The 12,914-nt window shown below is 40.4% G+C and overlaps 1 protein-coding gene across 1 annotated transcript in view; it reads left to right on the forward strand.

Annotated features, from left to right (window-relative positions):
• The window catches only part of TPRG1 (tumor protein p63 regulated 1), a 220,360-nt gene that overhangs the window by 150,378 nt on the left and 57,068 nt on the right, over window positions 1-12,914 (forward strand). Inside the window, exon 4 of the mRNA XM_079766616.1 lies at window positions 6,323-6,499. Coding sequence (XP_079622742.1) covers window positions 6,323-6,499 — 177 coding nt within the window. The remainder of the gene's footprint in view (window positions 1-6,322; window positions 6,500-12,914) is intronic.

Below are 12,914 nucleotides of genomic sequence, written 5' to 3' on the forward strand. Positions count from 1 at the left end.
GGCAATTGCTTTGCTTTAATACCATGCATTTTTCATTAGTTAGTGTTTGAAGAGCAAACCCAAATTGGATTCTCTTCAGGGCCTGGAACCCAATGGGTAGTCAGGGAATATGTGTGGAATGAATGATTCAGTGTTTTTCTCCTGGGTTGCCGATTCCTAGCTAGCCAAGATACTGTCTTCCTCTATCAAGAGCTAGGCTATGCTAAGAGGCTGGAGGGGCACACAAATGGAGGTTGATTTGCCAGTTGGGTAGTCCCTCCAGTCAATATCAGGGAAGATGTCTCTATTGAGTGGTGTGTGTATGTTTGTGTACACCCATGTGTATGTGTGTGCATGAGTGTATGTGTGCAGGAGAATAATACTAGAAAAAATATTTTTTGGAAGAAAATAATTTCCAAACCACAAATTGATTTGACACAGCCTTAAAAGAGCAACTGAAAGTATTGGTAAGTGTAAGGCTGGAACCTCTGGGAAGGCATCTGGGATGGTTAGAGTAACTGGGTGGAGGTTCTGGAAACTTGCTCACAAGTCCTTCCTGTCATTGTTAGTTCGCTGTTGCCCTCTGCTGGCGAAACTGGTGTCATCCCAGGAAGCTACAAATTTCACAGAAATCCTAGGTTCCTTGTATATAAAGGAAACAGGGGCCCTTTCTTGTCAAGAAGGGAAATGACACTAGTGCTGAGGAACACCTGTGGGGAGAGGAGATGTAGCAAGCTCTGTGCCAGTAGAGACTGGTTCTCACAACAGAGGGACTGAATCTTATAGTTCTAGTTTTTTAATTCCATGCTCTGTTCACTTGCTAAGACTCTGCTCTCATTTTTGCTCTATACTGAGCACAGTGAGAGGACCCAAATAAGACTAAGGCACCATATGAATATCAAGTGTGGGTTGAATGATAGGACAAGCACAGAAATCACTATAATATAGACAAGATTGTGATTAGAATCACAACTGAGACACTGATGAAAGTATGTGTATTTAAAGGAAAAGATAGGTTACATCTAGTTGGTGGGGGTATGGGGAGGAGGTGAGGGTGAGGTTCCATGAAAGAGCCATTATTTAAGCTGAGAACTTGAAAGTTAGGTGAAATTTATTATTTTTAAAAATATTTTTATCATAAAAGTAGTATGTTTATTGTAAAAACTAAACTGGATCATAAAAGCATGAAAATAAATAAATAATTTGAAATCTCATCACACAGAAATTTTGATCTATGTATTTCGTGGTTGTTGTTGTTACAAAATTGAAAATATGCTGAAGGTAACATTTTGTATCCTGTTTCTCATTATTAGGGACTGAGCATTTCCCCAATGTTACTGATTTTTTAAATGTGCTATTTTATGGGGGAGTATTTTAGTGTGTAATCCTCAGGATAGGATTCCATTATGAGCCAAGGCTTATAGGTTGCATAGCACAGGGATTGTTCATTCTTTTTTGGTTCATTTCAGAAATATTTTTGAACACCTACTACTTTGGATACACAATGCTAAGAGATGATTCTGTCTTTGTGGAGTTTACAGTATAGAAGAGGAGGACATAGACATTACTTATGTAATCATATAAATAACTATAAAACTGAATCTGGGATAAGTACTATGAAGAAGAACTGTGAGGTGGCATGAAGGTGTACATTAGAAAGAAGAGAGGTAGTCACAGAGGTCTGGGAACACTTGCCTGAGTAAGTGATAATTGAGCTCACCACTACAGGAGTTAGCTATGTAAAGACCAGAAGTAAAATTATTGCTAGCAGAGGGAACATCTTGTTCCAAAGCCCTTTAGCAGGAGTGGGCATGTGAAATAAAAGACTGAAACAAAATCAAGAAGAATGGAGTGAAGAGACTTGGCCTCTAATGAGGTTGTAGAAGTAGGTAGGGCCTGACCCTGCAGAGCCTCTTAGACCAGGAGAAGAATTTTTTTTTTTTCCCCCTAAGAATCCTGGGGATGAGTTGAAGTGTGTTTGCATAGCTGTTGAAGTGTTGAAGCCAGAATGGGGAGGTAAAGACAAGATGTGGCTTTTCAAAAGGTCCTCCTCATTGCAGTATGCTGAAGAGGTTGGAAGGGAACAAGAGCAGAGGCAGGTAAACCAGGTCTAGGAGCTTGGTGGCCCAAGCCTAGAGAGAGGGTGATTGCAATAGTCCAGACAGGGGCTGAGGGAAGACTAGATCAGGATGGTAAAGGCAGAGGAGATAAGTATGTGGTTTTGAGAGATATTTTAGGAGTAAAATGTTTATGACTTGGCATGTGAGGTGAGGAAATGGGATCAATCCAGAATGACTCCTACATCTCCAACTTGCATAACTGAATGGAAGGAGGGTTCTTCCCCAAGACAGAAAACATTGGATGAGGACAAGGTTTGGGAAGGACAGTCATGAGTGTAGTCCTGGGGAGAAGTTTCCCAGAGAGAACAATTCTAGGAGTGAAACATATCACACCAGCTCTTTTCAGAGGTGGATTTTCCTGCATTTTCACATTATAATAAAGGGTCATCTAGTTCAGTGGTTCTCAACCTTTCTAATGCTGCAACCCTTTAATACAGTTCCTCATGTTGTGGTGACCCCCAACCATAAAATTATTTTCGTTGCTACTTCATAACTGTAATTTTGCTACAGTTAATGAATCGTAATGCAATTATCTGTGTTTTCCGATGGTCTTCTTAGGCTCTATAGCAGCGGTTCTCAACCTGTGGGTTTCAACAGGTTGAGAACCGCTAGCAGGGTCGCCTAAGACCATCGGAAAACACAGATATTTACATTACGATTCATAACAGTAGCAAAATTACAGTTATGAAGTAGCAACGAAAATAATTTTATGGTTGGGGGTCACCACAACATGAGGAATTGTATTAAAGGGTTGCAGCATTAGAAAGGTTGAGAACTACTGGTCTAGTTGGAGGTGAATGATACTGGGGAGAAAGCCAACACTATGGCTAAATTTGGTATCTCAATACCTATTTAAGGTCCCTGCACTACTGGTTGCTAGGTGTAAAACATTGGGCAAGTCACTTTGGACATTAGTTTCATTGTGTTTAAAATGAGGGTTATAACATCTAGTCCAAAGGGGTGTTGTGGGAATTAAATGAGAGCACTGATATTCAAGGACTTTGTAAATCCCCAGACGCTATACAAACACAATATATTATTACTAGTAGCCCATTTGCAGGAAGAATCCTGCAAGCGGCCACTGGGGCCGCATGCTCTGCCGCTGCCGCTGCTGTTGTGGCAGCCACGCCTGCACCTGAGGGCTGCTGCCACCCGCCCCCCTCCGCCCCGCTCCGCCCCACTCTGCCCTGCTTCACCCCACCCTGCCCCGCCCCGCCTGGGCTTTCCCTCTGGCAGCCACCTTTCGTTCCGCTTTTCCTCCCTCTTCCTTCTAAGTTGTCTTCAGTCTTCACTCCTCCCTCCCTCAGCATATGCAAATTAACCACCATCTTTGTTGGGTAATTTGCATACTTGCCCTGATTGGCTGGTGGGTGTGGCTTTGGCTGGTGGGCGTGGCTTGGGCATAGCAAAGGTGCGGTCAATTTGATATTACTATTTAATTAGGTAGGATTTTTACTCTATTTGTGCTGGATATTATCACCAGCAAAACTTCAATTATGTTAATATTAGGAATATGAAATTCAATGTTTTCCTCATGAGTTCTTTGGAAAAAACTGGTGTGTTGAAGTATAAATAAATAAGTACACCACCTAGGAGCAAGAGATGGTGGCCCCAAACTATTTATAAGACTGCGTGTTTACTTGAATTCAGACTTTCCCGACATGTAAATTATGCAGAGTCTGTGTCAAAGCAGAACACTCTGTGTTCCTAAAAAGAATTCTCTTTTTACCCTAAATCCTTTACCTTTTAAAATAAATCTCATTATGGAGTGCTGACATTTTCAATAAAACCATTCAACCAAAAGCTGTGGTTTTTTAGACTAAAAACAAGTCTGGTTTATTAGGTAGCAGCTTATAACTTACTGCTAAATAGATGCAATTTATTTAGAGAACTTTATGTAGATATCTGATAAGACATTTCAGAGTCCCCTTCTCCTTCTGACTAAGATGAAAGTGTTAAAAAGATCATTAAGAATTCTCTTCTTCACTCAGTGAATAGGGGTTGAATATTGTAGTGTTGTTGGAGTGGATGGAAACTTTTGAACCAAGATTTTAACCAGATCTCTCAGACTGCACCACTAAGTCTACTAGCCTGTTCTAGCTATGTGACTTTAGATAATAATTTTTTCAAAGGGTTATAGGGAGGTGTAGAGGTAATACTTATCTATCTATCTATCTATCTATCTATCTATCTATCTATCTATCTATCTATATCTATGTATATATAAAAAATAGAGAAATATGCTAATTAATGGGTTGACAGGACAGGAGGAGGTTGCATGTGCAGTGTCGGGGGCGGGGTGGCAGGGGCCTCCACGTGCCTGTGTTGGGGGAGGGCCTGATCAGCAGTGGCCCCGGCTGCTTCAAGGGTCAGAGAGGGAGGCAGGGCCAGACCAGTGACTCAAGGGTGGGCAGTGCTGCATGATTTTGAATCGCGTGCTGGGCTCCTAGTACGTACATAACAGCCAACATATGATAGGACCTCTATCAATGATCTTATCCTTCTTACCTTTCTTCTTATGCTTCTTCTTTTCCTTTTTCTTTATCCTTCTCCCTTTTTCTCTCTTTCATATCTCCTCCTATTACTCCCCCCATTGACTTAACTCCTCAATTTTTTCCTGCTCATCTTTCTTTAGAATATACCAAGGAATGACATATATTTTGGTTACCCAAAATTATTTAGTGACTTAGTTCCCTGCCAGTGATAACAGTTAACTTATAGGACACTAATTGAGAATCAGGTCCCTTAATTATCTCCCCAAATTAATGAGATTAATACTAGTCATGTCTCCATTTGCCCTCATTGAAAGTACACACACACACACACACACACACACACACACACACATAGGTGATACTCAGTCCTTCTCACAGCCATTGCTCTACCTTCTGTACTATGGTGTCCATTCTGATTTGTCAGTGTCCATGTGGTACCTGTTACTAAAAATTTTACACAGAATTCCTTCTTACAAATGGTGATAAGAACTATAAAGGAGAAAAGATCAGGATGCTTTAAGAGAGTGTAATAGGGGGCCAAGTTTATATAGTAGTTTGTGAAATCATCTTTGGATGAGGCATGTGAACCATGACTTGGACAAATAATTTTCTCATCCTGCTGTGAGATGATGCTGGGCAGGGGCCAGACCATTCAGGGATCTGCAGTCCAGTGAGATAATTTGGATTTGATCCTAGGATAGAAAAGAGGCTATTTAATAAGGTGAACAGAGAGTGATATTTTTCCTTTTGTATTTTAAGCATAGCACTGTGGTTACTGTGGATAGGAGTGGGGTGCCCATACTTATCTTTACATTAGATTGATTCTGTGTAGTGGGGATTTAGATAGAAATCAATCACAAATCACTTTTTTTTTAGTATCTTAAGAAGACATGTGCTAAAACAATTCTAATAAAAGTCATAAAGTGCTATATACTAAAGGCTATAGTAAACAGACAGCAAAGGGGCTGTGTGTGAGAGAAATTTTTGACCATGTTCATTTTCTTTTAACCAGATGCCATTTCTTTGATTACTTCTTGTTCTCTTTTGGACAGATTTTTAACACTCAGAATTTTCCATGCATGCCATGAAAGGCTTTTAAGTTTGAAGCAAATCAACTCAATACATAGTTATCTAGTGTCTAGTTTGTCCTTGGCTCATAAGTATCCCACTTCACTCATTTCACTCTGTTTCTACTATAAGATATGATAGGATGGATGAGCTTAAAATAGTGATGGGGATCAGTGGACCTATGTTCAAGTTCCCATTTTATCTCCAGTCAGCAATATGATCTTTGGAGATTAGCATAAACTAGTGCCTGGTGAGTAATATTTGTAATGAAGATTGTGTTAGAACAAAGAGATGTGTTTGGTGTCCTTGAAGGAAGATGTGCTTTAATGAAGGTTTCCTACAGAACTGGGAAGATAAGGAGGAGCATGAATCAGTTGACTGCCAACATGATACAAACTTATTATTCTTCTAATGTATCCCATCATTGGTAACCAACTCTAAGCTCCCTGGCCATAAAGAAATTTCCCTGAGGTCTTCCACCCTTCCTCCTACCTTGGCCATGGAGCCAGACTGAGGGAGAGAGGAGATGGCATTCTTTTTTTTACTGAATGATTAAACCTTACCATCTTCTGTGTTACTAAAGATGTTTCAGTTAATGCCAGTATATTTAACTTGGAAAATTAATGCGATCAACTATACTCTCTGTGATGACACTTACAGGATAGATCACTGGAACAATGAGAAGGAGAGGATTTTGGTGATCACAGATAAGACTCTCTTGATTTGCAAGTATGACTTCATCATGCTCAGCTGTGTGCAGTTGCAGCGAATTCCCCTGAGTGCTGTCTACCGCATCTGCTTGGGCAAGTTTACCTTCCCTGGGATGTCCCTGGACAAGTGAGTATGATGTCTTAAAATGTGGGAAACTGGTGCAGTGGGGGTGGGACATTTAGGGAAAACAATTACAAAGTTCAATTCAGCTTTGTAAGCTGGAAGAATCCAGGGGAGAACGGTGAAGCTCTACAGTTGAATTCATCAAACAATCATTGAATTCCTAATCTATGTCAGTCAGGGATACATTTTTGAGTAAATTTTTACTTATTTATGAAAAACTGACAAGTAAATAGTTAAATATGAGGTGGAAAGAGCCACGGGAGCATGATAGGAGAGCTTCTCAACCAATTTGTTTGGCTGAGAATCAGCATGTGCCCTCTAAGAGGAACTGCCTGGGACTCTAATAACCCTCCATCTTACTCAGACTCAATTTCTACTGGTTTTTACAGCCAGAGCTATAGGAACTTCTCTTCCCAGCACTGAGACCCTAGGCTTGGGGGCCTAGTGTGGGGCTGGGACCCTTTACTCCTCAAGAGGGACCTCTGCAGCCAGAGATATCCCTCTTGATTTTTATCCACCACACATCAGTGTGGGGCCAGTCTGTTCCTGTCTTTCTTCTACCAGTCTCCATGTGGCTTCTTTTTTAAATCCCTAGTTGTAGGACTTCCATTCAGCCAGATTTCAGGCAGTTCTGAATGATGATTGTTCTGTAGTTTAGTTGTAATTTTGATATGGTTGTGGGAAGATGCAAGTTTTGTGTCTAAACTATACAGCCATCTTGACTGGAAGTCTTAACATAGCATTCTTATTCCTATCTTTTTTGAATATTATCTACTGACTCCCTAATATAAACCCATTTACATTGATGACAACACACTTCTTCCATCTTCTTGAAAAAAAGATGAAAACTTCTACATCACTCATTTTTTAAAGTTGTTTATAATTATCATTATAATTACTTCAATGGTTACTTATTTAAATAATATGCTTCCTCTGATGTTTTTCTTAAATAGTGTATATTAAGCCTCCACTCTAAAAAGTAAGAAATGTGCCTCTTCACATTATTCCCACATTCTCAAATCCTTCACTTCCCTTTCTTCATTAGTTTTGCCAGACAAATTTCATTTTTATGGTATATTTTATTTTATTTCCCATGAGGCACCCAATTATTACCACAGAGAGTTGATGTAATTCCAGCCCTCCTAATTAACTTGTGCAGCTTTATCCAGATTTGCATTCTGGGGTTAGAATGAGAAAGTCTGTGCCAGCAGCTGGCATGCTGTTAAATGTTAAAGGCTGTCTCTGAGCCCCTGGAGGTAGGAACATAGTGTGGTGAAGGGGTGTTTTTTTACGTTCTGCTCAGTTTTTTAGCAAACTTTCATAGTAGAGTTTTGGACTAGGAGTCCTGGATTTCAGTCACAATTTTACAACTGTTAACTTTGCTTCTTCATCTATCAAAGAGTCATTCATATTAGATGTCATTCTGCTTCATTAACAGTCTTATTGTAAGGCTCTAATGAGATAGCTTGAAAGCACTTTGTAATATGCCTCAAAGATATCAGGTGTTAACAAGTTCTGATTTTCTCCCAGATAAAAGCTTTTGTTAACATGAAACTAAGTAGATTAATTTGATTGTTATCTTTATTTCCAAGTCAGTTGGCCCTTCTTGGTTGCATATTAAGTCACTGTTATAAGGTCAAAGGTCAGAAAAAGGAGGAAGAGGCAAGGGAAAATCAGCTGCTAAATAATCGTAAACTGACTTCAGAGGAAAGCCTGGACGCAGTCTGAGCAAATCCCCTTGTTATGAGAAAATGCAATGATTTAACATTAGCACCCACTAGCTGTAGGTGGTGATATTGGCAGTGTTTGCCAAGAGCTTTTTACTTCCCCTGTGCCATTGATCTTCAACATGCAAGAATTAGTAGGGCTGATTGACTACATGTTAGAAATGAGACATGTGAGACCAAAAGGGGTTCAGGGATTCAGAACCATCAGCTAATTAGTATTGAAGCTGGGTTTTAAAATCAGTTTTTCCAGTTCTTTGTTCAGTATTCTTTCTTTTGAATAAATAATATGTTATCTCTCTCTCTCCCCTTCCCTTATCTTCCCTTCCTCTCTTTTCCTTTCCCTTCTCTCCTTTGCTCTATGATCCTGCCTGTTTTGTCATCCTCTTTCCTATTCTTTCCTCTTCTCTGTCTCTCTGGGTGAAGATAACTTCTGTTAATGTAGCTTCTGCTTCTCTTAAGAATTCACAAAGAGGACTATTGGAACTTAGCAGAACATGTGCCAGCACATCCCACATACTGGTGCTTACAAAACAGAGTTGTTTTATTTTATTCACTGTTTGCCTTTGGCTCAGTGTAAAGGGAGAGAGACAATGAAGAGAGACAACTAAAGGCTGTGGATCATTTATTTGTGCGATGAAGGCAGATTCTCCTAGGATTAGAACATTCCCTAGAGACAAAACCAGGAAATGGTAAAAGGCCTGTTTTATCCACCAGTGTAACTAGTTGCTGGTACCTATCTTTTGTTATCTTTCCTTTTCTGAGATGCAAACCCTAAATCTTATTTCTATTATAATTAAACTCATCCCCAGATTTTAATTAAAAATTAATTTCATAATCCAAACTGTGGGACAGAGAAGAAGATGAGGCTTCTATGAGAATTAAGCATAAGGGTAGAGCTATTACTAATTGTAACCACGTAAACTTCTTGTTGTTTAAATTTGGACAAGTCACTTTACTTGAGCTCTCAATATTCAATCTATAAAATGTCAATAATAGAACATCTCTGCCAGGGCTATCATTCAGTTCATTGTAGATTTAAATGATGGATGTGAAAGTGTTTTGTAAATTGCAAAGTGTAAAAATAAAGTAAGTTTAAGTTTCACTTAAAGAGTTCTAAAAATTTCTATTTACTTGTCAAATCACCCCTGTCCCCTATTTTTGAATATGCCCACACTAGATAATGATGAGAAAACTGTGACTCTGAGTCATCAGATGATTTGTCAGTAATCTTGTAAATAGGGGGTGGTGGGGTCTGAAACAGGAGATTATCTGATTTCAAATCCTCCCTTTGTCATGCACCTGATTCCCAAATCCTCAAATGCATTGTAGTTTTTCAGAGTAAATGGGCCCCCTCTCTTTAGCTCTGTTCCCATCTGAACTCTGTGATGAAGAGGTCCAGTCTTGTTAGAGAGCAGGTTTGAAGGCAGCCTGGGAGCCAGTCCTACATTTGCTTCTAGTGACCTAGAATAGTCAGACCACAGTCCTGGCCTCAGTCCCCTCTGTAAACTGGAGAGGGTAATGGTATCTATCTCAGTCTGTGTTGAGAATTAAAGGAGATAATACATATAAAATGCTTAGAAAAGTGTCTGGTATATAGTAAGTATTTAGAGGAGGCAAGGTTTTATAGTAGGTTTGATAGAAAGACACTGGTTTACTGGTGTAAGCATCAGGGACCTAGAGCCTCATCCACTTTCTTAATATAATTCTCCTCTCCTTGCTGAATCTCTCAGCTTCCTCATTTTAAAAATCTCTAAGGGTTTTTTTTGTTGTTGTTTGTTTGTTTGTTTGTTTGTTTTTTGTTTTGGTCTTCAAACTCTGTGCTTTTGTGCTACTCCTCTATTGGTGTAGCAATTTTCCAAAAGTCATTCATCTTAGAGGGCTAAATGATTTACCTAATCAATTACTCCTATGGAAAAAAATGTTTCTAAAGAGGTTTTCTGCTGGAAAATATTGCTATTTGCACATTGATTTGCTAACAAAAGCTGAGAGCGAAGGTCAGGCCGAGAAATGTCTTCCTGTGAGAGTAGGCGTCACACACTTATCTTTCCATTTTAAATTTGCTGTTAAAGTTTGCATTCTGCAAATTTAAGGGACAGGCAATGCTGCAAAAGTGAGGCCTCAGAAACTGCTTGTGGTGGTCACCACCAGCCTCTCTGTAGAGATGCTGGAGAAAACAGCATCTAGGAGCTCCCCCGCCTCCTTGCCTGTTGACACCTGGAGGTGTGAAGGAGGGCATTCCAGACATTACTCCATAGTCTCAGCCTTGCTCCCTGGGGTCCAAAGGCCAGGAAGCTGCTTTGTGCCCCCAGCATTCTAATTTGGCCTCTGATCCTCAAACAAGAGCTTCAAAGGGCCTCTGCTTTGCTCTGGTGAAATCGGCTCGTGGCCCAGGCTGATTCTGCTGGCTTCGCGTCTGTCAGTGTGTTCTAATCACTGTTATAAGAGTGATTCTGCGGAACACCTTGTAAAATATTTTCTATCGCTCCAGCAACATCTCCTGTCTAGACAATCTAATTATGAGCGCAGAGCAAACAGCTGAAATGTATGCCGCCCCCAAGGGTTGCCTAACTCCATGAGTGGGGATGGGCAGACAGGGGAGGGGGGTGGATGGCATTGGTTCCTTGTTGTTGACTTGACCAGAAAATTGAGCCCTATAAAAGAATTCGGCTAACTTTCAATTAAAAAGAAATGATCTGGTGGAAGCTGGCATTTTGTTGTTTTTCAAACTCAGTGGAGGATTAAAGGTACTGATTTATTTGCCTCCAATCACATCTTTTTCTTGGCTTCAAAAGTGGTTTGTGGTCTTTGCTTAAAAAAGAAAAGCCACTGATTTAATAATCCACCCTCCCAGCACCATTCTGAAAATGAAAACTGGCTCCCTAAAGGTATGTTCTTTCCAAGTAGTGATCTGATTAATTCACGACAAGGTCAGGAGACATGGATTCTATTCCTGAGATGTTCACAAGCTCAAGGGATCACACACACACATATACACACACTCATGCTTTGACCAGGATTTGGTTAGTGCTTCAGTGGAAAGCCAACAGTGTCATGGGCAAAGGAGAGGAAGAAATAATTTCTACTGGGAGGTGTTGGAAGATATAATGAAGGAGGGGTGATCTGAGCAGGTTTTCAAAGGATGAGCAGAATTTGGGCAGAGAGATAGGAAGGAGCAGTGAGGTCCATACATAAGTAGACAAATGCCCAGCCAGTGTGATCATGCCAGGTTTCCAAGAGGCTGGGTCCTAGTTGCTGGGAAAGTATGATGGATGTTTCTGAATGGGTTTGAACAATAATAATATGAGGATTTTGGGTTTTAGTTATATACTAGCGCATGAGATATTGAAGGTTTGGGGGGAGTTGCCTAAAAGGATTAGCATTTTGCTTCAGGAAGATAAGGGTAGCAACACTATAAGAAATGGGTTGGAGAAAACAGAAACTAGGAAGGAGCTGACCATGGGAGAGATTCTCTAATAGTAGAGTTGGGAAATCATAAGGACCTGAATGGGGCCAATGGGTGAAATAAGGAAGGCATGGGTGTGAGAGGACTTGGCTGAAGTAGAATTTCTGGCATGTGATGACTGGATTGGGTTTTCTAGTATGGGAGAGGGAAGGATGGTTAGGGAGCCTCCAAGTGGAAGGTGAACTTTGTTTTATTGTGTAGTGTGCTTGATAGGCTATGGGAAAAGATGATGGTTGGGAGAAACTACTCATACAACCAACATTTATTCAGCACTTGAGTCACTAGTTGCTGTGCTGAATATTGTGATACAATTGTGCTAAAGAGAGTTTATTCCATCATCGAGCTCAGAGTCAGGAGGGCAAAACAGTAATCAAATAATCATACTAATAAGTATAAAATTACAACAATGGTGGTGTTTTGAAGAAGAGATATAGGAAGTGTGTGAATTATCTATTGCCATGTAACAAGATATTTATTGTTTCTGTTTTGGAGTCAGGAATATGGATGGGTATGACTTAGCTGCATCCTTTGGTTCAGGATCTCTCCAAAACTTCAATGAAGGTGTCACTGGGGCCGTGGCATCTCAAAACTCAACCAAGGGAGGACCACTTTTAAGCTCACTGGTGTAGTTGTGGGCAGGCTCAGGTCCTCAATGGAGTTTGGCCAAACATATCCATTCCCACCATGTGAACCCTTCCCTAAGCCTACTGACAACATGGCTACTGGCTTCTCTAAGAGAGAGCAAGGGAGAAATCAAGAGATAGCAAGAGAAGTTGAGAAAGGTAGAAGCCACAGTCTTCAGGTAACGTAATTGTGGAAGTGACAGCTCATCACCTCTGCCACCTCTTTTCACTAGATGTGGCTTACACTAAGGTAGGCTATCACAAAAGGGCATGGCTGTCAGAAAGTAGACATCATTGGAGGTCATCTGAGAGGTAGCCTACCACATGAAAGATATCAGAATATTTATTACAGGATTTAGACCCAAATTGGAGGGTAAAGATCAAGGCCATTTTCTGTGAAGAAGGGAATCTGGAGCTGGAATTGAATAAGCGCCTACAAGGTGAAGGAGGTTATGGAGAGAATATTTTGGGTAGAGGAGGAATATGCACAAAGGAAGGAACCTGGTACCTCTGAGGAACTATAAACAAGCTAACACAGCCTGAGCCACTGACATGGAGATTAATTCTGTATTTAGATGTGGATGAGTTATAGCATTTTGGAGAAG

Source organism: Cnephaeus nilssonii, assembly GCF_951640355.1.
Source record: "Cnephaeus nilssonii genome assembly, chromosome: 3".
Taxonomy (NCBI): domain Eukaryota; kingdom Metazoa; phylum Chordata; class Mammalia; order Chiroptera; family Vespertilionidae; genus Cnephaeus; species Cnephaeus nilssonii.